General features: G+C 39.5%; 13 protein-coding genes across 14 annotated transcripts; 5 read left to right on the top strand and 8 right to left on the bottom strand.

The window, feature by feature from the left end:
• Positions 1 to 37: 37 nt before the first annotated feature.
• Positions 38 to 11,146, bottom strand: LOC135162512 (ectopic P granules protein 5 homolog). 2 transcript variants are annotated; one of them, XM_064121513.1, is made up of 8 exons: positions 10,774 to 11,146; positions 6,903 to 10,057; positions 6,492 to 6,669; positions 6,172 to 6,195; positions 3,243 to 6,098; positions 2,790 to 2,959; positions 1,445 to 2,326; positions 38 to 1,050 (listed from the first exon to the last, which is right to left on the bottom strand). In XM_064121513.1, the coding sequence occupies exons 1-8, from the start codon at positions 10,795 to 10,797 to the stop codon at positions 699 to 701; spliced, it is 7,641 nt and encodes a 2,546-aa protein (XP_063977583.1). In that variant the 5' UTR covers positions 10,798 to 11,146; the 3' UTR covers positions 38 to 698. The 2 variants fall into 2 exon arrangements, with proteins under 2 accessions (XP_063977583.1, XP_063978440.1); XM_064122370.1 differs by lacking the exon at positions 6,172 to 6,195.
• Positions 11,147 to 11,432: 286 nt separating this feature from the next.
• On the bottom strand, positions 11,433 to 11,880 carry LOC135165906 (histone H2A-like). Its single transcript, XM_064127740.1, has one exon. The coding sequence runs from the start codon at positions 11,844 to 11,846 to the stop codon at positions 11,469 to 11,471; it is 378 nt and encodes a 125-aa protein (XP_063983810.1). The 5' UTR covers positions 11,847 to 11,880; the 3' UTR covers positions 11,433 to 11,468.
• A 191-nt stretch (positions 11,881 to 12,071) lies between these two features.
• Positions 12,072 to 13,390, top strand: LOC135166318 (histone H2B). The gene has a single exon (XM_064128464.1). It carries the CDS (start codon positions 12,103 to 12,105, stop codon positions 12,472 to 12,474), a length of 372 nt encoding a protein of 123 aa, XP_063984534.1. The 5' UTR covers positions 12,072 to 12,102; the 3' UTR covers positions 12,475 to 13,390.
• Positions 13,391 to 13,430: 40 nt separating this feature from the next.
• Positions 13,431 to 13,851, bottom strand: LOC135166573 (histone H4). The gene has a single exon (XM_064128971.1). It carries the CDS (start codon positions 13,784 to 13,786, stop codon positions 13,475 to 13,477), a length of 312 nt encoding a protein of 103 aa, XP_063985041.1. The 5' UTR covers positions 13,787 to 13,851; the 3' UTR covers positions 13,431 to 13,474.
• Positions 13,852 to 13,998: 147 nt separating this feature from the next.
• On the top strand, positions 13,999 to 14,499 carry LOC135165472 (histone H3-like). Its single transcript, XM_064126843.1, has one exon. The coding sequence runs from the start codon at positions 14,002 to 14,004 to the stop codon at positions 14,461 to 14,463; it is 462 nt and encodes a 153-aa protein (XP_063982913.1). The 5' UTR covers positions 13,999 to 14,001; the 3' UTR covers positions 14,464 to 14,499.
• A 2,324-nt stretch (positions 14,500 to 16,823) lies between these two features.
• Positions 16,824 to 17,612, bottom strand: LOC135164740 (histone H1-like). The gene has a single exon (XM_064125418.1). The coding sequence runs from the start codon at positions 17,565 to 17,567 to the stop codon at positions 16,887 to 16,889; it is 681 nt and encodes a 226-aa protein (XP_063981488.1). The 5' UTR covers positions 17,568 to 17,612; the 3' UTR covers positions 16,824 to 16,886.
• Positions 17,613 to 18,166: 554 nt separating this feature from the next.
• Positions 18,167 to 19,826, bottom strand: LOC135166091 (histone H2A). The gene has a single exon (XM_064128109.1). It carries the CDS (start codon positions 19,743 to 19,745, stop codon positions 19,368 to 19,370), a length of 378 nt encoding a protein of 125 aa, XP_063984179.1. The 5' UTR covers positions 19,746 to 19,826; the 3' UTR covers positions 18,167 to 19,367.
• A 131-nt stretch (positions 19,827 to 19,957) lies between these two features.
• On the top strand, positions 19,958 to 21,225 carry LOC135166234 (histone H2B-like). Its single transcript, XM_064128356.1, has 2 exons — positions 19,958 to 20,663; positions 20,747 to 21,225. The coding sequence occupies exon 1, from the start codon at positions 20,000 to 20,002 to the stop codon at positions 20,369 to 20,371; it is 372 nt and encodes a 123-aa protein (XP_063984426.1). The 5' UTR covers positions 19,958 to 19,999; the 3' UTR covers positions 20,372 to 20,663; positions 20,747 to 21,225.
• Positions 21,226 to 21,371: 146 nt separating this feature from the next.
• LOC135166877 (histone H4) lies at positions 21,372 to 21,769 on the bottom strand. Its single transcript, XM_064129613.1, has one exon. The coding sequence runs from the start codon at positions 21,728 to 21,730 to the stop codon at positions 21,419 to 21,421; it is 312 nt and encodes a 103-aa protein (XP_063985683.1). The 5' UTR covers positions 21,731 to 21,769; the 3' UTR covers positions 21,372 to 21,418.
• A 179-nt stretch (positions 21,770 to 21,948) lies between these two features.
• LOC135165342 (histone H3) lies at positions 21,949 to 22,444 on the top strand. Its single transcript, XM_064126594.1, has one exon. It carries the CDS (start codon positions 21,997 to 21,999, stop codon positions 22,405 to 22,407), a length of 411 nt encoding a protein of 136 aa, XP_063982664.1. The 5' UTR covers positions 21,949 to 21,996; the 3' UTR covers positions 22,408 to 22,444.
• Positions 22,445 to 22,567: 123 nt separating this feature from the next.
• LOC135164872 (histone H1-like) lies at positions 22,568 to 24,133 on the bottom strand. Its single transcript, XM_064125669.1, has one exon. The coding sequence runs from the start codon at positions 24,105 to 24,107 to the stop codon at positions 23,433 to 23,435; it is 675 nt and encodes a 224-aa protein (XP_063981739.1). The 5' UTR covers positions 24,108 to 24,133; the 3' UTR covers positions 22,568 to 23,432.
• Positions 24,134 to 25,802: 1,669 nt separating this feature from the next.
• On the bottom strand, positions 25,803 to 26,239 carry LOC135161457 (histone H2A). The gene has a single exon (XM_064119036.1). It carries the CDS (start codon positions 26,205 to 26,207, stop codon positions 25,830 to 25,832), a length of 378 nt encoding a protein of 125 aa, XP_063975106.1. The 5' UTR covers positions 26,208 to 26,239; the 3' UTR covers positions 25,803 to 25,829.
• A 171-nt stretch (positions 26,240 to 26,410) lies between these two features.
• LOC135160710 (histone H2B-like) lies at positions 26,411 to 26,895 on the top strand. Its single transcript, XM_064117574.1, has one exon. The coding sequence runs from the start codon at positions 26,467 to 26,469 to the stop codon at positions 26,836 to 26,838; it is 372 nt and encodes a 123-aa protein (XP_063973644.1). The 5' UTR covers positions 26,411 to 26,466; the 3' UTR covers positions 26,839 to 26,895.
• The last annotated feature ends 247 nt before the right edge of the window (positions 26,896 to 27,142 follow it).

The following is a 27,142-nucleotide window of genomic DNA, read 5'->3' on the forward strand; positions in this document are numbered from 1 at the left end:
GATCTTTTGGGATAGCAAGAAATTATTCAACAATCAATTAATTTGTAAATTTTAGTATATTCTCGACAGTGTCTTTTTCAAGCAGTGATAATAAATTTAAAAAAACGAAAGTTAAATATTCACTCCATTTCCTTCAAACATATATCACTCTCAATTATCCATCAAAATATCAGAACATTGTTTCAATAATTCAAATAATTATTCAATAAATATTCCATAGACTCTCACCTACAGTACGTACAGTTACCAATGAAAATAACATAACTGTATACAGCTTAAACTTGATTCTACAGCATCGATTTATCTCTAGATAACATCACAGCCTCAATTAAGGCCAAGCAACATTGATTCTATCCAGTGTTTTTCGTTTTTTTTCAAGCTGAAATTAAACCCTGTGATTAGCAAACAAAATGGAGTTAAATCGAATGGAAATAGCTTTCGTGACCTTTTAAAACAATAAAAGTATTTTACTGACTAGGTAACAAACAATTAATTTTAATCTACAAATAGAAAGGAAAATCTCAATTCATGTTTTCAATAAGATGAGTTTTTGGCCAATATTTTCTTATGCTCTGTTTTTCAAATGGAGTTAACTACCCTAATTTGAAAAAAAATGATATTGCCTTGAAAAATCGGACAAATTTCAAGTATAACGATTGCAAAATTCAAAATATAGATTTACTTTGCATTAAAAAATTCTAATCTGTCAAAACGTGAAGAAACCTGTCGCTATAGAGTTCGTTCGTGAGCGTCCCAGTGATGCTAACAGCATTATGGAGTGAATTAGCTGAATCCCTGATGATCCTAAGTGCTCCCTCGATATCTCCCTTTACTTCTCCATACTGTTTATTAGTAACGAGTGCTTCAAGGCACTGAATTCCCTTGACAGCATCAGCGTTAGGCCTGATCTCGAGTGTGTCCACCTCATTGCTCCTCAACGGTGCAATACCAGGTGAATGAGGAGTGAAACGGACGATCTGCTGCTCTGACTTGGAATCCGGTAACTGTGCGAGACAGTAAACACCGAGTGCACGTGCTAGAAACTTGCATCTGTAAGAAGAAAGTGAATTCTCGTTTATTATTTTTCTGAAGAATGAAGAAATGAATGAGTGAAAACGCTTTCGTACATGTTAAACTTCTACGCGGAGGTCTGTGCATATTTTTTTTCTTCAGTCAATTAATTTCTCATTGTTATTTGTTTTCGTACTCCAAATAATTTTTTAGGGGACTAATTTATGTACACAATTTGAAATCTATCTGCAAGAACACAGTAATTGCCAAGATATCTGTTGTACTAGGAATACTTTTTCTCCTTCCGCTTTATGTTCATGTAGAAATAATAATAATACAAAATAAGATAGACAAAGTCAGAGAAGAAAGTCAATTGATGTTGATTATTTTTCTGAAGATTGAAGAAATGAATGAGTGAAAACGCTAAAATTACCTGATTGAAAGTTGTGATCCTTTTCTGATACCAATGGCCCCGAGTATGCCCCAGCCTTGACCCACGTCGTCGGCCATTGTTAATAAGGCACGAGCAAGTTTTTTCAGGGAACGTGCTGCTATTATCGTATTCTCACTGTATTGACACTGACGATACGATAATTCGAATGCTTTCGCCCATAATAAGGGTAATTTAGCTTCGATATTTTCCATCGGTTTAATAGTTGAAATCCAATCAATCAAATTAACCAGCATCATCCCCTCCTCCCTAATGTCTCTGCACGATGGTAATCTCTTCATGAGAACAGCATAAAGGGACAGAAGTCTGCCCTCACTCACAAGAACCCCCTCGACTGGTGGTTGCCTAGGCACAAAAGGCTGCAGAATTCCCAAGACTCCCCCCCAAGTTGGTTGCAAATCATCAGTTACACTGTGCTTGAAGTACGCCGCAAGCGCAGCCTCCATGAGCTCCCCCAGGGTTGAAGGGGATGGCACAGCGATTCCAATGACCCTCAGGATGCCCAGGAGAATCGGCGACGAGGCTGTCTTTTCAGACAACCAATTTGCCCAACTAGTTCTTAACTGCTCCACTAGAACTCCACTCTGATTCACCGAATGCAAAAGCTCGGTGACGAGGAGGCCAGCTTCTGCTGCCTGTTGGGGTTCTGATACTGTGTTTATTATTACAATTTCCATTTCACTCAGCATTCTCGATAATGTTGATGTGAAAACCTTCATGTTCGTTGAGACGAGGGATTTGTGCCTTGTTGTACAATTCACAAGGAGTTTCACAGATGAACGTACGTACATCTGGCGTTTTTTCAGGGTCGTCGGGTGGAAGTGGGTCACCGATGGGTCATAGGCCGCAACCACTTTCAAGAGCCTGTTTTGACAGAACATTCATTACGTTCTTTTTGTAAATATTACGTCGCGGTAAGGCCACGTAAAAATTTGAAACAATTTCGCATCTCAAATTGACTAGTTTAGGGGCCCAATTATTAAAAATATCCGCCGCATGTATCGTGAGCCCCGTCCAATGGCATTGTCGTAACTTTGCAATTAAATATTCCCTGTTGTGTTGATGAGAATATTGAAACGGTGTGCAATATAAGTCGGTAATCTATGTTAATATTAAAGGCATGTAAGCTTGATGACTATCCCTACTGCAATGTGGGAGGAGCATTCTTAAGTAGTAAGAGTTGTAAATCAAGAGGAAATAGTGAAGATGTTAAAAATGGGAGTTTCTGGAGAAGAGGATCTGTCCACATCGATTGATGGAACAAATTGAAAATTATTTAGTAGTGCTATAATGGGTACTACATGCAAATTAGAACGTGAAAACTTACGTATTAATAGCAACGTCAATCGGATGAACTTGATCCCCAGGATAAGACAGAATAACACGTGGATCACAGCTCATTACGTGCCAGTTTATCACTTGATCATAGGCCGTTGCGTCAACCAAGTGCCAGGCAAATTTTTCAGCCTCTGTTACTAGTTGAATTGCTCTCTCATTCTAGAAAAAAAATATGTCATCGCTCAATTAATTCCCTGAATTCTGATGTTTGAAAGCATCTGCAAGTGTAACGCAGCAGCGGAGCTATTCGAGACAAGTGTTATACCTTTTTTTAATGACTATAGTTATGAGTCCTAATAAATGAGAAATTTTTTTACTAATTGTTTTCTATTGCCAATTTTTATTTCCCTTTTTTTTGGCATTTTTATATCATACTTTTAACATGCATTGCAACTGAAATCAAATCGGTCCTTATTCTGATTGTAATAATGAGAAGACTCACCTGTCGAACATTCGGTTCATTGGACAGTTTCACCATCAAATTCAGCAAACAGATGTGCATCCTAGCAGCAACAGTCAACGGTTGGCAATTCGCCACTTCATTGATCCAAACTGTCCAATTAATAGAACTAAATACACTTCCCAGGAATAGATGGCTGTCGGGTAGATACTGATCAACGACCCTCACCATAAACTCGACATCATTGATTCCAGGAGAAAATCTGTCCCAAGGCAGTGATAAGAAATTCCCATGGACAACATTGAGAATGTGATCCTTAACGGAGGCATGAGCAAAGTTGTTGACGTAGAATTGCCACAAGAAACCCAAAATTTTGCTGGACGCAGGCATGGTATCAATAATGAACCTAATGCACTCAACAAACATGGCGACAGTTCTGTTAGCATGAGGTCCATCCGTGATGATCCAGGGTAGAAGTACAGACCGGTCATCAGTGAGCTGTTGAATCCATGCTGCAGTGGGTTCTCGTAAATTTCTCGTCCAGTAAGGTGTCATCCAGGGTGCAAACATGTCACTCAATACTGGCCATATCTTCTCGCAGAGCTGATCAGCAAGTGAGCCTCTGTCAAACTGAAGAGTCAAAACGACAAGGGCATGTCCGATCATTCCCAGGAACATGATAAGAGGCTCATTATACACTCTGTACTTGGGATATAATCCATAAAGTCCATACTGCAATCGCTCCTTCATAAAGTGTTTGCTCAATAATATCGCAGTGTCATGGATCTCCTGCCTCGACAGGAGCCTCTGCTCGGTGGCATATCTCCTGATCTCTTCTCTGACTTTGTTGGGATGAATGAGCGCTGCACCCTTTGGCTTGCCACTCAACGCCGTCAGGAGATCCCTCCAGACGTCCAACGACAGATTTTGGCCTTCGCTGCCTCTTAACACTGCACTCAACACCTCGCCGTAGTGCTCGGGGAAATCGTGGAGGAGGACCAGTCTCAGATGATTTCTGAATAGTTCGTGAAGTATCAGTTTGTCTTCCTCTGGATTAAGTCCGATGTTGCAAAGAGCCTTGCAGACTAGATCGATGAACATCGATCTTTCACTCAGTCGTGGTCTACGGTAATTTAGCCAACTGCTCACATCAAATTTAGATAGAAGAACGAAACACAAATCGGCATTGGAACCAGTCGACAGGTCCACTACAGTCTGATACATCTGGATGAAGGTCGATGCTCCGCCGGCGACGGGAGTGAAGTGAGGTCCGAGAAGACCCCCAAGACTGGGCCTCTCCATTATGGTATTTAGTAATCTTGGCCCTTCTCCCTCTTCGCCGGATATAAATAATTGTCCCAGCTTTTCGATGCACGTGGTTATCAGCTGCTTCGTGGGTGGACACAAGGCAACTTCCTCATTGTAAAATTCAACAAGACGGTAGAACAGTGTAACTCCACTCTCCTGGACTTTACGTAACATGGCAGTGTTCTCGCATGTGCGGTGGACGTTTAACTCGTGCTCGAGGAGATTTATCAAGTGGTCAGCAAATACACAGCCCTGGGTGACTTTGGTAGGTGGGGGTTGGGAGGCTTTGACGAGGAGGTTCTCGTATTCAGCGCGATTTTGAGAAATCATTTGGTCAATGCCATCACTCACTTTAGCTTCGGATATTTTGATTCTTATCACGGCGGGACCAGCGCAATGGACTGTGGGGGGTGTCCCTGATCTTGAGCGTCGTTGACCAGCAGGTGCTGGATCACAAAGTGCATGAAGAGTCACTCTGCTTTCTACTTCTCTGTACAAAGTAGGGATCAACTCGAGAAAATTACAGTCCACGGCCGTATGTTCCGACACCATAAGATTATAAGTCTGTGCATAATCCGTGATTACCTTGAGATGAGGTTTAGCAGCCTTGATAACTTCATTAGGCTCATAAAGAGTCTCCCTGGACACGTCCTCCACAACAATTGTATATTTGCATAGGCTGGGAGGTGACTCGGCAGTTTCGTAGCTCTTCAATCTCCTGAAGATCCTCATCATGGGGTCAGCAGGCTCCAATGGTGACGTTGGCGTTTGCACTATTTTCGTTTGAGCCTCGTCAATGTCTCTTGAGCACATTCTTTCCCATTCAGAAACTGATTTTAATTGATCTTGATGCACTTGGCAGTAGTCAACATACTCCAACCAGGGAGTGGTGTCCTCCTGGATTAGCAGGATTAGTTTCTGAGACATGTACTGCGGTGGCAAGGCCGGAAGATAGAGCCCCGATTCTTGTAATCTGGGTTCTTCCAGCCAGAGGCTTAGAGTCTTGTAATATTTTGCTGCACTTAAATAGAAAATTCTTCTGTCATCTGTCATGGGTTTTCCATCGTCCACATCATGTTCACTCTTGTTCTGGAAGTACTCAGTCGTGTCATGGAGTCTTTTTTTCACTCTCTTCAGATAACTCAGGTTGATCATTCCCTCGAAGAATTTATCACCTTGGCCACCTCGGTCTGGCATACCTGGGGATGTTGGGACTCGCGAGAGAAATAATGAGAAGAAGTTTTGCCAGAGGAGGGGCAGCAGGGGATGATTCATCGGAGTGTCCAAGGCTTGTTGTGACCAACGGTAGATTGCGAGGCAGTTGGAGCCGAAGGGTGGAATTTTTCGGATGACGCAGGCACGTTTTAAAGCTGTGTCCAGGGAGGGTTTTGAGTGTTGAGAGAGCTCTCGACGAAATTCCATCCAGAGGCCCGATTTGATTTCTTTTTCTTGTTGTTCGATAGTCAAGACAATGTGTGCCAGCCACACTGATTGAATGGAACCTCCTAGGAGACTTGGAGAATTGCCTGCCCCAGTCGCCCAACTCAGAAAAGAGCTAATGGACCCCGATGACTTGCCTGATTTGAGATTCTAGAGAATGAGAGAAGAGAATTAGTTGAGCCTTCGGGCTTTGCGAGATTTGGTGGTATTTCTAGTGGTTTACCTCGATATTTCCCTCAGAGGAATGCTAAGAGAGAGATTTGTATGAAAAAATTGATTCAAATCGATTTAAGATGAAATGTCAGTTATGAGCGATTGTCTCAGCTAGAAAATTAAATCTTCGTATTTTTCATCTCAACGGGTATGTAAACCCCTTAACAAAGTAATTAGTTGTAATAACGATAAAGGCTGCTTGTAATTTTTTTTAAGTAGAATAACTCAGTCTTGAAAAATTTAATAGAAATACCGCGAAGATTGGCTGTTAATGAAGCCAAATTTAACGAATAAAAGAAAAGTTTCTGTAATGAAATATCGACATCTTACCGAATATAAACTCTGGAAGATAATATTACTAGTTGTTCGTGCCTCAATGTGAAAGAACGCGGCTCGAACGACAATGTCCATGAGATACATGATATTTGGATCTCTATTCCAGTCAGGCAACCCTACCAGAATCTCCAGCCATAGTCTTACAAAAGGTTCAGGAGACTGCAGGCAATACCTGGAAAATTCATTACTGTGACATTATTCCTGTTCTATCTGTTGTAAAACTGCGAACACATATCTAATGATAACAGTGTTAAATAATCCGTGAAAGTAGATAAGACATAGTGTCTCAAAAACGAATAAAAAATTGAATTTTTTTATTAAGTTTTTCTTCGTAACTATACCACGTGAGAACGCTCTAAAATTACCAACGAAAAAGAATTAACAGTTTTATTGAAAAAGACTCACCGCTTGTAATTAACCATGTGGCTCTCCACCATATTCCCAAAGTGTTTGATCATGGGCCCAGGAAATTCTGGAGCAATTAGATTTTTGGCCATCTTAACATAAGTCCTGTCGGCAGCGATCAGTGATTTGATAACACTCAAAAACATCACAGTCTTCATCAGTGACTCGACGCACTCGAGAAAAAGAGGAATAATATTCTGCAGAGCCATCAGTATGTGCTCGTACTTGTGATAGCATGTCAACACAGCAAGACTAGTGAAACCCTCTTCACAGATGAGAGGCACAGAATGCCCGAGCAAGGTCATGGCAACGGCAACATAATGGGCCATGGGCTGCATATCTCTCATGCCATTCCTCAGCACCTCCAACGTTGGATCTGACTCTATATTTGGGACGTGGGTAAATGCTCCAGCAGGATTGATCATAGCATTTCTGCAGACAATGTTCGATTGATCTAACTGATGGAGTCTCAACCTTGCCACCATGTCCCAGGCCCACAGGGAGAAAGCTAGTTCATTGTTCTGAGGTCTAACTATCGAGGAAACCTGCTTCACTCCCTCCAAAATTATGGAAGCGTTCTGCGTAGAGTCTGGGACAAATTTGATCGTCAGCTCCACCACTAAAAGAGCTATTGTGTAATGGAGATGCAGTGGAAGGTACAGATCTCCGTTCTTATCAAGCCCCCAATTCAGATGATTCAGAATGAGACGTGCTAGATGACTCTCTGTAGACGACAGGCCAAAATTATGCAGCCAATTACCAAGAATTCTGATGTCTTCCTCCCTCGGGATCCATTTGCTGATACTCAACTCTGTGAATAAATACAAACTGAGTTTGCCAACAGATCCGAAGTTATCCTTTAGTTTGAAGAGGATGTCAGACAGTAATGAAGGATGTTTGCTGGTCAAGTTAGATAAAAGGGACCTGGCGTCTTTGGAGCAAGCCTCCTGGGTCGTTTCACTGAGGAATCCAATCTCAAAGAGATCGATAGTGGTGGCTCGAATGAAGTCGTAATCCTTGAGACCTCTGGCCATCGCCATGTTGGCGAAAGTTGTGAGAAGGAAGTAAGATTCATCTCCAGGCATGTCAATCAGTTTCTCCTCGAACTGCTTTCGAATTTCCGCTGAACTCAGCTCGGTTTCCAATTCCAGAGGACTTACGTCATTTGGAACTGGATCCATGGAGATGGTGTCTTTGTGAAGTGCGTAGAATATGTACCACAGAGTATGAATAGACACATTTTGATAAGGAATAGCAGCGAGGTACTGCCAGGCGCCAAGTCTTCTCGATGAAAAGATGCACATAGTTGCTCTCAGGAAGAAGCAATCGTACTCGGTCTGCAGCCTGACCTGCATTGATTGATCGGATATTTGAGTCTTGTCGAAGGCTTCCCACTGATCACTGGTATATTGTACAACGTCCCGAATGAGTGCAGAGAGTCTCTTCGCAAGCTGCCTGTACCTGGGAGAATCATAAGTCCTCAGTCCCTGTTTAAACAGTCTCACAACGACGGTAAAGAAGGCAAAGATCTTGAGCATGTGGGGCTCGGTGATGCCTCTGACGTCTTGACGGTAGCCTTCCTCCATCTTTTCAATCAACAAAACTTGTTCAAATAGCTTGTCCAGTGGTATTTGATTGAGAAGAGTGATGAGATCGCTCTCCCACAAATTGGCGCCAGTATTAGCAATGTCTTCATCCTCTTCGCCTTCTTCATCCAACATCACCCAAACAGTATCCCCAGGGTTTGTGCCAGTATCTTGTAGAGATATCTGCACCTGCTCCAGAAATTTCTCCCTCTCTTTGATGGGTAATAGAATAACAGCAAGGGTCGCAATCATATGATCCAGATAAGGATCGTTAAGAACAGAAGTGCTGATACTCCTGTTCTTGGGGGCGGCCGGTGCCTGGACAAATCCAGCTGCCCAGTTTGTAACGCCTCCAGGGCATCTTAAAATATGATTTAGAATAAATAAATGGTCCTGCCAATTAGCGATTCTCAGGAGAACGGCTATTAGTCTAGAGAGCCACTCCCTCGAGTCCAGAACAAACTTTCCATCCTTGAGGACTCTCCTCTGAAAGTTAAACAGGACAGTGATGCACATCCTAAGTTCCAGGAGCTGTGGCATTGTTTGGGACGCCATTTGAATGGCAGTTAGATTGACTGGTGCGTTTTGGGGTAAAGTCACCAGTTCCTTGCAACACATGCAAACTCGTTGAACGTAATGTTCGATCTGAAGCTTTAGCATCTCTGCTTCGTAGGAGTATAGGGCTTGAGCGTTGTGGAGAAGCTCTTTAATAGCGGAGAGGTTCTTGGTCAATGAGGTGAGTGCATGCTGGTTGAAGTGAGCTATTGAGTACTCATGAGATGCTGAAACTGGATTGCCATCTTGACATTCACCAGACTCTGTTATTGAGGCTTTATCCAGATGCCAAAGTTGCTTCTGGACTTCCTTGCAGTTTTTCTTGAGGAGCTCAAGTTCATGGGAGTTCAGGATCAGGTGATTGCGGATTCGGAGGTAGGACATTAGTAGTTCGTGGAGGCGATGTTGCTGCCTGACGGAACTAGAACGCAATTGGGTTTCGACAAATTCGGTTATGAAGGAGTCCACAAGAGAGAGCTCAGCGTTTGTGTAGAGAGAAGCTAGTTGGGTGTCTGAGAAGGGAGTGATCATCTTGATTTTTGAGGTTTTTGAAGTCACTGCAGAGGCTTCATCCTGTTCAGATGATGATGAAGTGGTCTTGGAAGAGAGTGAACCGCCCTTGGAGACGATGGAGGTTATCACAGGCGCTTCCTCGATGCTCGGGGCTGTTGGGGCATCTGAGAGTTTCACGGACGATACCAAGTCCTGAATCTCCTCGACAGCTTCTGGGGTGTCTTCCACTGTATCTTGTGGTGTCGATACTGAGTCAACTTGGTCAACTTCTTGAAGAATTTCTGCAGGATTTGGGGATTCCGATTTTGACGTCATATCTAACTTATCGAGGGATTCTGTATCGATAGCGGCTGAGTGGAGCTCGCTCTCCATATTCTCCACGCCTTCTACTCGGGGATAGTTCGTTGGTGACTCACCAAGGAGGCATTCGAATTCTTCCATGGTGGGAGCATCAGGTATTTGGTGGTCTAGGTAGAATGATCGACCATTCTTCTTTCGTTTCTGGAGAATTTTGGAAAAAAACATATTTGTGAGCCAGTTCAGGCCTTCAAAGAAGCTTCCTGGCAATTTGAACTATGTCAAATATTCATTTATATGCAATGATGTTCTTGAATTTTTTCCGTAATTTATTTGAAACATTTAATCATTAAAAATAAATTGATTTATGGTATGGCGTGTCTTCAACTGTAAAAGACACTTGGATATCTTCGATGAAAAAACAACTTTTGTTTCGTTATCTGCCAATATATTGTACTTATGTCAAAGCCCTATGAAATAGGATTTATATATTTTTTGGATTTACATTATCACCTAATTTATTAAAAAATGTAATTTTAATCTTGTGACGGAATTAAAACATGTAGTTCCATCACTAGTTTTAAATTCAGATGCACTGGTTGTTTATAACAGTTAAAAAAATGGCACTATCAGTTTATAATTTTCAAAGCTATTTAGTTTTTCGAAATGTCATATAAGTATTGATTGAAAAGTGTACTTGAGGAAATAAATTTCTGTAGCTTATAAAAGTCTTTTCAAATATCTTTACAACTTTTTTACGCCAAGAGTGTTGAAACAGATGGAAAGACATTTGTCCAACGAATAACATTACCAGTAAAAATATTGTGATTCTTCAAAAAGTGAACAAATAAAATATAAATAAGAGTTCTAAATTAGTCCATCAATTTGTTTAAATGATATTAAAATGATGATTCTATTACCTGGCGTGATGATGTTTTCTCCATGTTGTAATTGTTATCCTAACAATTCATTAGTGAGTAGATAACAGGTGTACGATGCACAACCCCAAATCACTATAACCACTACAACTACATTCTCACGGTTTAAAGCACGACCTTCTCAAGGATTGAACTGCGAAATAAGTTGTAAAGGTAATCGGTGGATAATCTGTGTCAAAGATAACTCACTTCCGAAAAATTTATCGAACACTGCACTAAACTAGTCACTAACATCGTGTTTCGCGCACTGGATTCACGACTCCTCACGAGTTGCTATGAATTATTTGAGGGATTCTAGTTGATATGACAACACCGATGTTATTCAGACTGCCATTGTCTAGACACTAATGCCTTTTGTTTCAGATCATAACATAGAGGTTAGAAGTTAATTCGTCATTGGTGAAATTCCCCCCCGCCCCTTTGTTAGGCACAACAGCTGATTTTCAATCGTAACCGTCAGAGGGAGGGAGTGTTTAACTGCAGTGCTGAAATGTTTGAAAAAACAATCATGTAAATGAAACAATAAGTTTTGATAAAAAAACTAGAATTTCTTCCTTATAAAATATTTCAATAAACCATTATAGGAGATGTTGGAATGGATAAAAGGATATAGTGAAAAATGATCTTACTACATTTGAGAATTTTGTGGCCCTGAAAAGGGCCGATTCTTCAGTGATTTAGGAGCTGGTCTTTTCGGTTTTCTTGGGCAAGAGAACAGCTTGGATGTTAGGAAGAACACCGCCTTGGGCAATAGTCACTCCTGACAGAAGTTTATTCAACTCCTCGTCGTTACGGATGGCTAATTGCAAATGTCTAGGAATGATCCTGGTCTTCTTGTTGTCACGAGCAGCGTTGCCTGCCAACTCAAGAACCTCAGCAGCCAAGTATTCCATTACTGCAGCCAAATAAACTGGTGCTCCAGCACCAACACGTTCAGCGTAATTTCCTTTACGCAGGAGACGATGAATACGTCCAACTGGGAACTGAAGACCAGCTCTGGTTGAACGAGTCTTGGACTTCCCCTTAACTTTGCCACCTTTGCCACGGCCAGACATGATGTAGAAGTTTATTTGGTTGTTAACTCGTCGAGAGATATGTGGTAAGTGAGCAGTGCTCCCAGCGACTGCACCTTTATAGCTTCGTGCGCTCTCCCTACCGAGCCAATGAGAACCGAGCAACCAGTGCGCGCGCGCGCACGTCTGCTGTGATTGGTTCGGCGTCGTATACGCCGATGCTCAGAAATAAGCGACGGTTTCGAGAGTCGCCACATTACACAGATATTCCTTGTGTAGTTCCTGCATTCCAAGCATCATGCCGCCTAAAGCAAGTGGTAAAGCCGTAAAAAAGGCCGGAAAGGCCCAGAAAAATATTACGAAGACTGACAAGAAGAAGAAGCGCAAGAGGAAGGAGAGTTACGCTATCTACATCTACAAGGTCTTGAAACAAGTTCATCCCGATACTGGAGTTTCAAGCAAAGCCATGAGCATCATGAATTCGTTCGTCAACGATATTTTCGAACGCATCGCTGCTGAAGCATCGAGACTCGCTCACTACAACAAGCGCTCTACTATCACGTCTCGGGAGATTCAAACTGCTGTACGTCTTCTCCTCCCTGGTGAGCTGGCAAAACACGCTGTTTCTGAAGGCACCAAGGCTGTCACCAAGTACACCAGCTCGAAGTAAAGTGGAATTTTACAAAATCAATCGGCCCTTTTCAGGGCCACAAAATATTTACAACGTAGATGCTTTAATAAACGCATTCATATTAGTTAACCATCGTTTCCAATGGGATTTTCTGATCAACCAATTTCAGTAGTAAATTTTATTAAGATGAATAAAAACTAGTGATGTTTTAATCTAAAGCAACAACTGATCTACGTTTCAAATCACTTCAAAATAAGTTGAAGTTGGGAATTTCAATATATGAAATAACTAAAGATAAACTACTGAATTGAGCTGCATTGGAAAACGAGAATTTTTTAATAAAAATTGAGAAGAGTAATAAAAGGAGAACAATAGAATATACAACTATCGAAATCTCATTGGTTAAGTAGTAACCTATTTTTTTTGCGATTATTTTAAAAATAAAATGTTAATTGCTAATTATTTCTTGAAAGGTATTGATGTATTTTTGTGTAAATATACTTCACTCTTAAAATGTGGATTCTACAGAATTCGATATATAGGTAGCTATGAAGTCACGTGATTTGTAACACTGTACCTATTATGGATCGATGACTGGACACGAATATAATAACAAAAAAGACATTGCTTATGGCGTCTCGGGTTTTTAATAAATTTTATTCAATAGTTTAATTTATTTTCTTCGCAAAAATAGAGTAAATGAGAGTCTCTTGTTTCTCAATATACTGTGTTCGGTTGAGGCTGTTTGAGGTTAGAATGGGTTTGGCGTTGTATATATACTAATCTACTAAAAATTCGATTCTTAAAATTCTTTTTTATGTAAACATTTTTTATTTTAAATGAAAATAATGCACCAAGGTATTCGGATCGATGGATAAAATGTTATATTGTTTTGGTGTGAAGACTAGAATATTTAATTACTAAATAATTACTATCAACAAAAATAAAATGTTTTGTAGCGATAATTTCATTTCTATGTAATGAATATGTGGTGGCCCTGAAAAGGGCCGATTGTTTTTATTATCGTTGAGGGAAGCGTTTAACCTCCAAATCCGTAGAGAGTACGTCCTTGACGTTTCAGAGCATAGACAACATCCATTGCTGTAACTGTCTTCCTCTTGGCGTGTTCGGTGTAGGTAACAGCATCACGAATGACGTTCTCAAGGAATACTTTGAGTACACCACGAGTTTCCTCGTAGATCAAACCAGAGATACGCTTCACACCACCTCGGCGAGCAAGACGACGAATGGCTGGCTTGGTAATACCTTGGATGTTGTCACGAAGTACTTTGCGATGGCGTTTAGCTCCTCCTTTTCCCAATCCTTTACCTCCCTTTCCGCGGCCAGTCATCTTGAAATAAGTTTAAGTGAAGAGGACGACACTAACTGATCAAGCAAACGCTTGTGATACATTTTTCACGGAATACTGGGTTTTTATACATGGTCGATCGTGTGTTCTCCCACCACACCTAACTCGACCAATGGCGGAGCGCTTTTGAACTATCCCCACCCTTTTTCGGGAACCAATCAGAATCTTCCACAATAATATATAAATCACATTCAAATATGAAAGTTTCACAATTCCGTCTGACTCTTGACAACCATTTGACAACGAAAATGGCTCGTACCAAGCAGACTGCTCGTAAATCAACTGGAGGAAAGGCTCCCAGGAAACAGTTGGCTACTAAAGCAGCTCGTAAGAGTGCGCCTGCAACTGGAGGAGTCAAGAAGCCCCATCGCTACAGGCCAGGAACAGTCGCTCTTCGTGAGATTCGTCGTTACCAGAAGAGTACTGAGCTCCTGATCCGTAAACTCCCGTTCCAACGACTTGTTCGTGAAATCGCTCAGGACTTCAAGACCGACCTGAGATTCCAAAGTTCAGCTGTGATGGCCCTCCAGGAAGCTAGCGAAGCCTACCTCGTTGGTCTCTTTGAAGACACCAATCTCTGTGCCATCCACGCCAAGAGGGTCACAATCATGCCAAAGGATATCCAACTGGCTCGTCGTATTCGTGGAGAGAGAGCTTAAATCAAGCTACAATTAAACGAAATCGGCCCTTTTCAGGGCCATCAAATATTTACAACGTTGATAATTCATTTCTCCAACTATCTTAATTATTTAATAATAGCGTTCACATCAATGGAAGATTCGGGAAAAATAATAGAATACTCATTATGAAGGTGATTATATTTTCATTACAATAACACATAAACATATTGAACATCATCAAATGTAGATCGTCTACTCCGACTATTTTTTGAATACGTCGGGGTGAATTCTATATTAAAAAAATCGTCTTATTGAGCCTTATACTGGATAGCAATCACCATATACGACGTCATCGCGCTGAGAATCTAAATAAATGTATCGCTCATCAATTGTAAGAAGTCAAAGATTTACCAACAAATGAAAAGTAATCTCGCTTACTGATAGCAGCAGAGTGCAGTCAAGAGAGAACAGCTTACATGCTGTGAACTTCACGTTACGGTTGAGTGACTCATAAGAAAAATCAATTAACTGAAAAAGCGAATAAATCTAAGAAGTAAACACTACATTGAGAGCCTTTCATCACATTTTTATTGCGCCGATAACTTAATTTAGATTGCGACTTCGTTAATGATTTATTGAACAAGTTTAGTATGTGATGAAAAATGTCAGTTAAAATTAAAGAAATTCATTTCGCCCCGGCGGGAGTAAAGTTAAAGTTCTTCGGGAGAAGGATGCCAGGACAAAAAACATTTTTTGAATACATAATTTGAATGCGGTGATATACCAATGACTTGATGTTTTTCTTATCATTGTATGCTTCCATAATGTGATCAATTACAATGATAGTTTCTTTCGTCTGCAAACAAGACAAAAATGAGAGCACGCTAGTGGATAACTTTTTCTTACAGGGATACTGACCTCTTCTATTAGTTTATTAATATTAATGCTGAAATATACGAGAATCCATGAGTATTCGAAGCTCCAAATAACAAAATTGTAAATGGAAAATACTGTCTGTAGAGGCTCAGGCAGTATAAACTCTGCAATTGTGTAGTAACCACAGTGAATAATTATAAAGCAGCATTGAATAACAGCTAACAAAACCGGGAACGAATATAATTCTTCAACACTATAAGCAATGGCGTAAAGAACATTCCGCGCCTTCCTGATGACTACGATGTTTCTTTCAGTTGTCATTTCGCGAGAAGCATCAAGAGAAAATACATAATTTTTTTTCATGTCGACTCTTCCAATGTTCCTGAGCGCTTCGTTCAGTCTTGAAAATCTGTTTTTTAGAAGAATGATAACTATACTGTATTGGATCCAGAACCAGTTATATACGAAGCCTGCCATCATCAAGAACGCAATGTCAACTTTGTTTACGGTTTTCATTAGAGCCGATGCACCATCAAGCAGCCATATGAATATACTAGCAATAGTCACAATAATTATTTCAAGCTTAGCGTCTTTACACTCAGAAAAAGTTGCCAAAGTTATGTCTACTGCTCTATCATATTCAGTTAAGTAATTTCCAATTGCCACCAGCTTATGATTGTAATAACAGTAGGTGAGAATAATGATAGCGGTAGATCCTTCTAGAACTGACCATAGAGAGAAGTTAACCCAATTCGTTGCACCAGTGTTACTTGTTTGGTAGTTTCGCATTACAAGCCAATATATCATGAACATAAAGAAACAGCCAATGATGATGCTATAACAGCATCTGCTCCGCGATTGTGAGAATTTTAACATCAATTTGGATGAGTTAACTGGAGATTTAGAAATTTTGACATTGCAGGGCGCGAGGCCAATTAGAAATGAAACGTCAATAAATAATCGAAGAATAATAAAATCGCTTATCGACTTTAATTTCACTATTATTCGGTTGAATTCTTTCATGGTGAGAAGCAACTTCCGAAGTTACACATGTACTGAGTTTTTTCCACTCCGGAGCCTGGGAATGGTATGTAATATTGATTTTTTTCAATTGGTTGTTTATTTATTCAGGTAAAAAACCCAATTTGAAATGGTCTTATTGATTTTATTATGAGCTTTTGCAACGCTATTGTTTCTAGGCATTGGTCTACAGTTTACTCACATTTATATTATGTATTATATAAAAAATATTTCAAAATCTTGTATGTATTAAAAAAGCTACTTCATTAATTAATAATGTTTTGTTCTATATAAGTTGGCCTAGGTGTTGAAAATCGTCAGTCAAATACATTTTGTCATTTTCTGTTTCGAGATTGTCCTTTGATGTATATTAAGACTAACTGTATATATATAGATATTTATATCATTTAAAAAATTGTAGATATATTATTATTGGTAATGCGTTGTTAGCAATAACAACTGAAAAAGATTTCGCTAATTGAAAATTTTACGTTTGGAATCAGTTATTGGCCCTGAAAAGGGCCGTTTTGTTTAAATCATGGTTGAATTGAAAGATTATATTCAATTCACTTTTTCGGAGATACTTTCTTAGCTGCTGCTTTAGTCTTTAAAGGAGCCGCTTTCTTTGGTTTGGGAACTTTAGGCTTCGCAGTTGGTCCTTTGGTGGCCTTCTTTGCTTTAGGGCTCTTCGGGGTTTTAGCAGTTTTCGTCACTTTCGGTTTGGCGACTTTTTTCTCAGCAGCTGGTTTCTTCGGCGAGATTTTCTTAGGAGAAGCTGCTTTCTTAGCTTTGGGCTTTGCGCTTTCTACCTTCTTCGCAGACAGTTTTTTAACCACAGTTTTCTTCGGTGAGCCTTCCTTTTTGGTTGTTGCCGGTTTGGATTTTGGTTTGGAAGCATCAGCCTTCTTCACTGCAAGTTTGAATGATCCAGATGCGCCGTTTCCTTTCGTTTGTACGAGAGTTCCCGCAGTAACGGCTGACTTCAAATATTTCTTGATGAAGAGTGCGTGTTTCGTGGTGTCAATCTTGTAAGTTGAAGCGATGTATTTCTTAATCGCCTGTAGAGATGATCCATTTCGTTCGGCAAGGGTCTTGACAGCGGCATTGACCATGTCAGCTGTACTCGGATGAGTTGGTTTAGGCTTCGGATTCTTTGCCTTAGGGGCCTTTTTAGCGACCTCGGTTTTGGCTGGGGCAGGAGATGCTGACCCTACAGCAACAACTGGAGCTGCGACTTTATCAGTCATCGTGATTTCACTATGAATGATTTGGAAATATTTGCGTTGAATAAATCCCACAATAAGTTGACTTAAGTGCTGGGCCTAGCTGACGAGCGCGGACCATGGAGAGGGGCATGCGGTCTCGAACGCTGCAAGTTTCGTGATTCAGTGCTTCAAATGGTGTCTGTCTCTGCATGTTTTATGTTTTTTAACAATGTTTTAAAATTCATAATTAATTTGTGAACACTCTCTGATATTCATAAATGTATAGATGGACTGCGGAATTATATTGGAGGTTAATATAATTAGAGAGCCCAAGATAATTGCTCGAAATGTTCATCGCGTAGTTTCTGGATCTCGGGTGCTGTTGTATTTAAACTTCAGTATAATAAATAATTAATAATATTTTCAAGTACTTATGTTTTTATCGGATAGAGGAAAGGTTGGTGCACATAAAAAAATTGATAATTCTGATGAAATATTATAATGAGTACATCATTTCAATAGGTTGATGTGTGGAGTTCGACCAGATTAGGAGGACACCGAGAGACCATTCCGTATAATATGTTTGGACGAATATTTATAAGAAGAATACAATGTCAATATTTACAGTTTTGTAGTGTCATGAACAATTTTTATCTCAGCCAATTTATCAATATTTCATGTCTAGTAGCAGAAAACTCTGCTTAATTTATACATAGAAGGCGCACCCGAACATATATTAGAACGAAAGCATTATCATCACAATATGTGTATTATTTATATTGTTAAAAATAACGAAACTAAAGTTCTTCCTCATCAGATATGGTAATTATTACTTGCAAATGAATTGTGAAACAATTATCAGATATGTTATGTAGATAACGTAAGTTTTGTAATCATTTATAATGAATAGATATGTTGGCCACATGGTTTTTTTCAACAGTATTACGACTCAGTACACGCACCATTGTAATTTAATAGAACTACATAAACAGTTCCTTATCAAATCATATGAAATTCGAAGATAACATTTTGCACAGTCGATATAGACACAGGATATTCGATTTTAAATGTTTTATATCTAAAAATACAGGCGCAACAGGTTCCATTTCATAGCTTTTGACCTTCTTGAATCGATTCCGTAAGAGACCGTAAGCCATTTAGTTTTTTTTTTTAATGTAGAAATTTGTTATTAATTATTGCTAAAGATCAACGCTCACTGTTATTTATATTGAACTCTCGGTTATTTGGGCGTAATATCGCTCGTGCCAATTTAGTAAAAGTTTTGCAAAACAGACGTTCTGAATTTTTTCGTTCATCCCGGACATTGACATGTAGATACGATGTAACTTTTCTTATATCGGTCTTGTCTCTTGTTTGAATTATTGTTTGTTATTAATTATAGATTAAAATCGTCTTTCAAATTCAATATGATTTATAGATTTTTTCGCACCACGAGTAGCGTTTTGGTAACTGAGTCAGTTGACTTGGTAACAAGTGGATGTTAGTATAAGAACTTTAAGCAAAATAAACAAATTAGAATAATTAAGAGAGATACAATACATGTAGAGTAACCATGAAACGTCTATTTGATCAATGATTTTTTTATAATTAATATTCATTCCAGTTGAAGATTTATACTTTCTATTGCGATTTTTGCAAACGGCTGGCTTAGTCATTTGTATTCATGCATTACGATTGTTTGTTGTATGATTCGCATGTACATACGGAAATTTTACTTATTTAGATTTTTTCATAAAATATAGATAGCGAATAAAGTGCCTTCGTAAAATTTTTTGATGGCCCTGAAAAGGGCCGATTTTGTTTAACCAAAAGAAGCTTGATTTATGAGCTGCTCTTTTCGGTCTTTTTGGGTAAAAGAACAGCCTGGATGTTGGGCAGTACACCACCCTGAGCGATGGTAACTCCTGACAGAAGCTTGTTCAACTCCTCGTCGTTACGAATGGCCAATTGGAGATGTCTAGGGATGATCCTAGTCTTCTTGTTATCACGAGCGGCGTTGCCTGCCAACTCGAGAACCTCAGCTGCTAAGTATTCCATTACTGCAGCCAAGTAAACTGGTGCTCCGGCACCAACACGTTCGGCATAATTTCCTTTGCGGAGAAGACGATGGATACGTCCAACTGGGAACTGCAGACCAGCTCTGGTTGAACGAGTCTTGGACTTTCCCTTAACTTTGCCACCTTTGCCACGGCCAGACATGATGTAGAAGTTTATTTAGTTCTTAACTCGACGAGGAATATATGGTAAGTGAGCAGTGATCCCAGCGACCGCACCTTTATAGCTTCGTGCGCTCTCCCTACCGAGCCAATGAGAACCGAGCAACCAGTGCGCGCGCGCATGTCTGCTGTGATTGGTTCGGCGTCGTATACGCGTACTGTGCTAAAATCCGTAGGTTTCTTTGAAAATTTACCATTCACTTCTGTTTCTCAGTCCGTGAACATATCAACTACACTATGCCACCCAAGGCTAGCGGCAAAGCTGTTAAGAAGGCTGGTAAAGCCCAGAAGAATATTACGAAGAGCGACAAGAAGAAGAAGCGTAAGAGGAAGGAGAGCTACGCTATCTACATCTACAAAGTCTTGAAACAAGTTCATCCCGACACTGGAGTTTCAAGCAAAGCTATGAGTATCATGAACTCATTTGTGAACGACATTTTCGAAAGAATTGCCGCTGAAGCCTCACGATTGGCTCACTACAACAAGCGCTCTACTATAACCTCTCGGGAGATCCAAACTGCTGTACGACTTCTCCTTCCTGGTGAGCTGGCAAAGCACGCTGTTTCTGAAGGTACCAAGGCTGTCACCAAGTATACCAGCTCGAAGTAAAGAAATCTACGAAAGCAAATCGGCCCTTTTCAGGGCCACAAAATTTTTATAACGTTGATGATTTACTTCGTTGAAATGCATTATTTAACCAAGTTTTTAAAAATAATTTTAATGTGTTGTGGCAGTGATTTTAAATCTTCCGTCTGCTAAAAACCGATTGCTATTTATTAGAGTGAATTTTCTATTATGTTGCTTCGTTAGAACCACATATGGTCAGTGAGTAAAATGGAAAAAAAACAGAAACGAATCTGAAAGGAGTATGTTTGTTCGGATAACTGACGATTTCCAATAGGTGCAGTTGGTCTTTTATTTTTTAAGTATTAACTATTTATATTTAACGAAATAGTTTTATTATCGTTTTGTTTCTCTATTTAGAAGTCCACCTAAACAGCCGCTAAGAATTCAGCGGGGTGCTGCGCTGTCCGTTCATGGATAACAATAAATTTCAATATTTTGGTAATAACGTTTCATTGATATGTTTGAGAGTGAATTGATATAATTGAGAGAATTCGAAAGTTAGTTACAATTTTATTTGACGAAGAAATTGACAATGATTATTGAACATTATGTTGAAATTTTGTTTGATGGAAATCCAACGACAAGCATGAATCGGTTTGAGGTTATGTACGTTTGCGTAATGTTAAGGTTCAAAATGCGTCTTACGATTGGGACCCTTTATGATGAAAGATGATGAATTTTGTAATATTAAATACTTTAGAAGTTATATTTAGTTTTGTAAATTTTTGAGTTTTCATCATAACATGATACATTTCACATAATCATAATTAAAAAATTAAATTTTGTATTTTCCAGTAAAATGAGTTAAAATATCTGCAACTTTACTTTTTAATAAATTTACAACCCATAAGCAATGGTAAAATGTGATGGATGTTTTGTGCAAAATTTTCAGGGAGATTTTCTATATGCAATTTTATTAGAACTTCGATTCAATGAAAGATGTGATAGAACGAAAATTTCATTTTTACGTATGAAGATTTGGTGGCCCTGAAAAGGGCCGTTTTTAAAGTTCTTGGAGATAATCTGTGCTTAACCTCCAAATCCGTAAAGAGTACGTCCTTGACGTTTCAGAGCGTAGACGACATCCATAGCCGTAACTGTCTTCCTCTTGGCGTGTTCAGTGTATGTGACAGCGTCACGGATAACATTCTCAAGGAATACCTTCAGGACACCACGAGTTTCCTCGTAGATCAATCCAGAGATACGCTTCACACCACCTCGACGAGCAAGACGACGAATAGCGGGCTTAGTGATTCCCTGGATGTTATCACGAAGAACTTTACGATGGCGCTTAGCGCCTCCTTTTCCCAATCCTTTTCCTCCTTTACCACGACCAGTCATCTTGGCTTAGTTAAAGTGAACTTGTCAAACCTCAATCAAACGAAGGGCGAATGTGATGTTCAAGTTACAGATCGTTACGTTTTTATAGATCTCGTGTCAGAGGTGTTCCCCACTACTCGTCCAACCGCCAATGGCGTTCGCTCGTCAGTTCGCCCCCCACCCTTTTCCATGAGCCAATCAAACTGATGGACGACGGTATATGTATCAGCACTTTAGTTTTCCGATTCATTCGCTCTCTGCATCTTCAGAAGAATACTTCTATAATCATGGCACGTACTAAGCAAACTGCCCGTAAATCAACTGGAGGAAAGGCCCCCAGGAAACAGTTGGCTACCAAAGCTGCTCGTAAGAGTGCGCCCGCAACTGGAGGAGTAAAGAAGCCCCATCGTTACAGGCCAGGAACAGTCGCTCTTCGTGAAATTCGTCGTTATCAGAAGAGTACTGAGCTCCTCATCCGTAAACTTCCATTCCAACGACTTGTCCGTGAAATCGCTCAGGACTTCAAAACTGACTTGAGATTCCAGAGCTCAGCCGTGATGGCTCTTCAGGAAGCCAGTGAAGCTTACCTCGTTGGTCTCTTTGAAGATACCAACCTCTGCGCCATCCACGCTAAGAGAGTTACCATCATGCCAAAGGACATCCAGTTGGCTCGTCGTATCCGTGGAGAGAGAGCTTAAATTAAGCTACAATTCAATCAAATCGGCCCTTTTCAGGGCCACAAAATCATTTAAACGAGCAAAACTTAATAACGTTGATGTTATTCAAAATATGAAATGTTTTACAAGAATAAATTTCGTAATTTTATTCATATAATAATAATAATGTAATTATGGATATGAAGCAGTCCGCATCACTTATGATTCAGTTAAAAAATATAATAAAGGCTTTGTGGTCGTTCCATTGGTTTTGTGGCAATGAAAGTCCAACGCCTCACAAAGTGACTTGAATGATATTTGGGTGCTATTTAGTGTTATTTCTAAAATTTCATTCAATTTGCCATCATTTGTATAGCTTTTGGATTTTTACGATTCATTGCTCTAAAATAAGTCGCACACCGTCAATCATATAACTTCACTCTGAAGATGATCGTTCGACAGGTATATTTTTTTCGCGGAATTTTAGCTAAAAAATCAAACTAAAAATTAGCAAAACTAGTGCAGTTGTAGGCAGTGAATCATACGCTTCTGGCGACGCCAGTTTGATGCTCGATCTTCTGCCATTACGCTGATGTTTTCCAGATTTTATTTCCTTTATATTTTTCAGATAAATTTTCAATTTAGTTACGTATGTAAAACTACTGAACTGAACGACGAATTGGTTTAGAGTTATTAAAACGAAATCCGATAAAAGAAGTTCTAAGTAAATTTCCTATCTGTTGGTTTCAAAAAATCGTTGTATGTCAACTATTCTTGCCTCTAGTGTTAACATTTTTATCTTGTGTCTAAAAATTTCACGATATTCACGTAAAATTGAAACGACATTCATTGATTATAAATTTACAGTTAAAGGTGTGCTTAGAAATGTAACTCTGCTAAATTTTGCTCTGATAACAAATGGATTAAATATCATTTTCAAATAACGGATAGTTAAGAGTTACTGAATAATTCATAGCGATTGAGATTTTTACGTAGGTGAATAATTATTGGCCCTGAAAAGGGCCGTTTGGTTATGATCAAAGTTGAATTGAATTGGTATATTCAATTCATTTCTTCTGAGCTGTTTTCTTAGCTGATGCTTTGGCCTTTGGAGAAGCAGCCTTCTTTGGCTTAGGTACTTTCGGTTTAGCAGTTGGTCCTTTCGTAGCTTTCTTGGCCTTGGGGCTCTTCGGCTTGGCTGCAGCTTTCACTACTTTCGGCTTGGCAACCTTTTCAACAGCTGGCTTTTTCGCTGCAGGTTTTTTAGGAGAAGCTGGTTTCTTTGCTTTAGGTTTTGCTGTTTCAGTTTTCTTAACAATCTTCTTAACAGCAACCTTTTTGGGAGAACTCTCCTTCTTGACTGCCTTGGGTTTCGGTTTTGGCTTCGCAGTGTCACTCTTCTTCCCTGCAAGTTTGAACGATCCAGATGCACCAGTTCCTTTAGTCTGGACAAGAGTTCCCGAAGCAACTGCAGATTTCAGATATTTCTTGATGAAAAATGCATGCTTTGTAGTGTCGATCTTATAGTTTGCAGCGATGTACTTCTTGATAGCCTGAAGGGATGATCCATGACGGTCAGCAAGGGTTTTTACAGCCGTATTAACCATGTCAGCAGTACTGGGATGAGTTGGTTTAGGCTTCGGATTTTTCGCCTTCGTTGATTTTTTAGCAGCCTCCGCTTTTGCAGGAGCAGGAGAGCTCGCTGGTGAAGCAACTGCTGATGATGTAGACTTATCTGCCATCTCGGGATCGGTCGATGAATCAAACGTCTTGGTTGGATTGAACGATTTTGACTAAGGCTATTGCAGGGCGGCGACTACACATTTGAGCGCGGACCATGGAGGCAGGCCCGACGATCCTGGCGCGTCAACTTGTCGGTCACAATGCTAAAAACGTGTCTTTTTTGCGATATTTTAATTTTTTAAAGCTTGTTGGAACAACAATAATAGTTTGACTGGCATTGGATCATCTTTACAAATGTCTAATGCAGTCATGGAACTTCAGTATTATTCCTTAACAATAAAGTGTCACGAGTAATTATTCGAAATGTGGCTCGCATACTTTAGATGTTTCGAGTACTGGTGCGTTTAAACATTTCTGTAATAAATAATATATGCAATTTGATCTTTTCCTCATTTTGAAAAGATGCTACGATGATTATTAAATCGAGGAGATGGCAAACTATTCATGAATAATAATAATTGATTCAGAATTTTGACCCGCTAATGTCACTAGTCCGACCGACTGGAAAATGCGCATTTGAACAAGTTATTGTGTACAATATGAAGTAAGAAAATCTCTACGTGTTTAATATAATATTGATCATTATCTTATTTTTTTTTAGATATCATTTCATGTGAATATGACATATGAAAAGGAAATCCATATCGCAATAATGTTGGATTTAAAATGTCCGTTCAGTTCTGCAGTATAACTGACTGATAATGTAATTCTATCATTATTATTTATTGTAAGAGGTCCATCATATTAGTTTATTTCGATAACTTTTCCAATTTATTTAAAATATTGATTCATTATGAAATTGCAGATGTTTCAGGGCGTTAGCATTGAATCTCAGGTCCATGTTGGTGTGGAGTTGCAATCGGTTGAGCGAAAAATCTTATTCGCCCATTGTTTTATGCTGCTTGAAAAATCGCAAGGTTTCATTGAATAAAAATAGGAAATCGCGTGATTACACTATTTCGGGTCTACCTTAATTAATGTTTGGTTTAATTTTATCGAATTTCAAACTCTGGTACGAATTCAAACCAGATCCTGCGCGTATACGTACGTTCGAAGGATATCCAATAAAACTTGATTGGGTTTCGATCTTGTTCACAAGATCTCACATTTGTAAACCAATTTAGGTTGAATTTCCGTCATCATACATCAATCACCGGTAGAAAAACTGCCGAATGTAGAGACATCAGTTTGGATGTCAAAATGTAAAGATGGGTTCGGATTTCTGTCTGATTAGCTAGACAGTATTTGCTTTTGTAAAAGAATGCAAACCTATCGAAACTCATGCGATTGAGCTCCATGTTATTTTATAAAGAAAAAAATATTATAAGTTTCGTATTCTGTCCGTCCGATTTTAATTGCAATAAAGAGAAATGCATATCATTTATGTAAAAACATACACTGAAGAAGACCCAGCGTTACAAGTTGTTTTGAGAACGTTAGTTACTACTAATATCGTGATGTATCTCTTGGATGGACAAAATTTCAAGTAAAAATTATTTTTCAATGAATGGACATGTCATGTACAATGACGTTCAGTGATTGAAGTAGAATTAGAAATGATGGAATGTCCGACTAGATCGAACAATGTTTGTAAATTGAAGACTTATCTACTCATGGATTATACGATGTTTTAAATATGATTAGTGAAATTGGAGTATCTGCGTAAAAATATTTGGTGGCCCTGAAAAGGGCCGATTTGGTTATAATGGATGAAATCCAATTTAAGAACTGCTTTTCTCGGTTTTTTTGGGGAGGAGAACAGCCTGGATGTTGGGCAGTACACCACCCTGAGCGATGGTAACTCCTGATAACAGCTTGTTCAACTCCTCGTCGTTACGAATGGCCAATTGGAGATGTCTAGGGATGATCCTAGTCTTCTTGTTGTCACGAGCGGCGTTGCCTGCCAACTCAAGAACCTCAGCCGCCAAGTACTCCATTACTGCAGCCAAGTAAACTGGTGCTCCGGCACCAACACGTTCGGCATAATTTCCTTTGCGGAGAAGACGATGAATACGTCCAACTGGGAACTGAAGACCAGCTCTAGTCGAACGAGTCTTGGACTTTCCCTTTACTTTACCACCTTTACCACGTCCAGACATTTCGTGAAAATTTAGTTTAACGTTGAGTCAACAGGATACCAAAGGAGAATAAGCATAAGTATTTAATGTTGCTCCTTTATAGATTTCTACGCTCATGCCACCGAGCCAATAAGGATCGCGTACACGAGGGGTGGGGGTATGGCGCATCTGATTGGCTCGGGGTCGTATACAGAGGGGTTTTTATATGAACGACGCTTCCACCCCATCATCATTCTGCTCATACCTACGGTCACGTTTACAACTCCGACCCGAACTCACCATGCCGCCTAAAGCTAGTGGAAAAGCTATGAAGAAAGCTGGAAAGGCTCAGAAGAATATCACCAAGAGCGACAAGAAGAAGAAGCGTAAGAGGAAGGAGAGTTACGCTATCTACATCTACAAAGTATTGAAACAAGTTCATCCTGATACTGGAGTTTCAAGCAAAGCCATGAGCATCATGAATTCGTTCGTCAACGATATTTTCGAACGCATCGCTGCTGAAGCATCGAGACTCGCTCACTACAACAAACGCTCTACGATTACTTCTCGGGAGATCCAAACTGCTGTTCGTCTTCTCCTCCCTGGTGAGCTGGCTAAGCACGCTGTTTCTGAAGGAACTAAAGCAGTTACCAAATATACAAGCTCCAAGTAAATTACGATACATCATGAACACAAGTTCAACATCTACCATCGGCCCTTTTCAGGGCCACCACATTTTCAAACGTTAGCATAATTCTATTGAGCTAAAATAATCAATTAAAAAAAAATGTTTAAGATACATTTTGTGAGATTATCCGTATGACAATACTAAATGCTGAATATATAATTTATTAAAAAGTTATTGAGTTTGAGTTACAATATCCATAACATTTCAGTAAATTTTATCAAAAAAAAATAGGCAATGGAAAAGAATATCTTATTCTTAATATATATATATATATATAATTTAACGGTCA

This window comes from Diachasmimorpha longicaudata, chromosome 1 (assembly GCF_034640455.1).
Source record: "Diachasmimorpha longicaudata isolate KC_UGA_2023 chromosome 1, iyDiaLong2, whole genome shotgun sequence".
Classification (NCBI taxonomy): Eukaryota; Metazoa; Arthropoda; class Insecta; order Hymenoptera; family Braconidae; genus Diachasmimorpha; species Diachasmimorpha longicaudata.

What these genes read in the sequence shown, in the direction of transcription:
- LOC135166318 (XM_064128464.1), top strand. Translation starts at nt 12,103, where the DNA reads ATGCCGCCTAAAGCAAGTGGTAAAGCCGTAAAAAAGGCCGGAAAGGCC.
- LOC135165472 (XM_064126843.1), top strand. Translation starts at nt 14,002, where the DNA reads ATGAAAGTTTCACAATTCCGTCTGACTCTTGACAACCATTTGACAACG.
- LOC135164872 (XM_064125669.1), bottom strand. Translation starts at nt 24,107, where the DNA reads ATGGCAGATAAGTCTACATCATCAGCAGTTGCTTCACCAGCGAGCTCT.
- LOC135166234 (XM_064128356.1), top strand. Translation starts at nt 20,000, where the DNA reads ATGCCACCCAAGGCTAGCGGCAAAGCTGTTAAGAAGGCTGGTAAAGCC.
- LOC135165906 (XM_064127740.1), bottom strand. Translation starts at nt 11,846, where the DNA reads ATGTCTGGCCGTGGCAAAGGTGGCAAAGTTAAGGGGAAGTCCAAGACT.
- LOC135160710 (XM_064117574.1), top strand. Translation starts at nt 26,467, where the DNA reads ATGCCGCCTAAAGCTAGTGGAAAAGCTATGAAGAAAGCTGGAAAGGCT.
- LOC135166091 (XM_064128109.1), bottom strand. Translation starts at nt 19,745, where the DNA reads ATGTCTGGCCGTGGCAAAGGTGGCAAAGTTAAGGGAAAGTCCAAGACT.
- LOC135165342 (XM_064126594.1), top strand. Translation starts at nt 21,997, where the DNA reads ATGGCACGTACTAAGCAAACTGCCCGTAAATCAACTGGAGGAAAGGCC.
- LOC135162512 (XM_064121513.1), bottom strand. Translation starts at nt 10,797, where the DNA reads ATGGAGAAAACATCATCACGCCAG. An exon ending in ATTGACGTTGCTATTAATAC is followed by an intron (nt 2,327 to 2,789) that starts GTAAGTTTTCAC and finishes CTGTCAAAACAG; the next exon opens with GCTCTTGAAAGTGGTTGCGG. An exon ending in GGATCACAACTTTCAATCAG is followed by an intron (nt 1,051 to 1,444) that starts GTAATTTTAGCG and finishes TTCTTCTTACAG; the next exon opens with ATGCAAGTTTCTAGCACGTG.
- LOC135164740 (XM_064125418.1), bottom strand. Translation starts at nt 17,567, where the DNA reads ATGACTGATAAAGTCGCAGCTCCAGTTGTTGCTGTAGGGTCAGCATCT.
- LOC135166573 (XM_064128971.1), bottom strand. Translation starts at nt 13,786, where the DNA reads ATGACTGGCCGCGGAAAGGGAGGTAAAGGATTGGGAAAAGGAGGAGCT.
- LOC135161457 (XM_064119036.1), bottom strand. Translation starts at nt 26,207, where the DNA reads ATGTCTGGACGTGGTAAAGGTGGTAAAGTAAAGGGAAAGTCCAAGACT.
- LOC135166877 (XM_064129613.1), bottom strand. Translation starts at nt 21,730, where the DNA reads ATGACTGGTCGTGGTAAAGGAGGAAAAGGATTGGGAAAAGGAGGCGCT.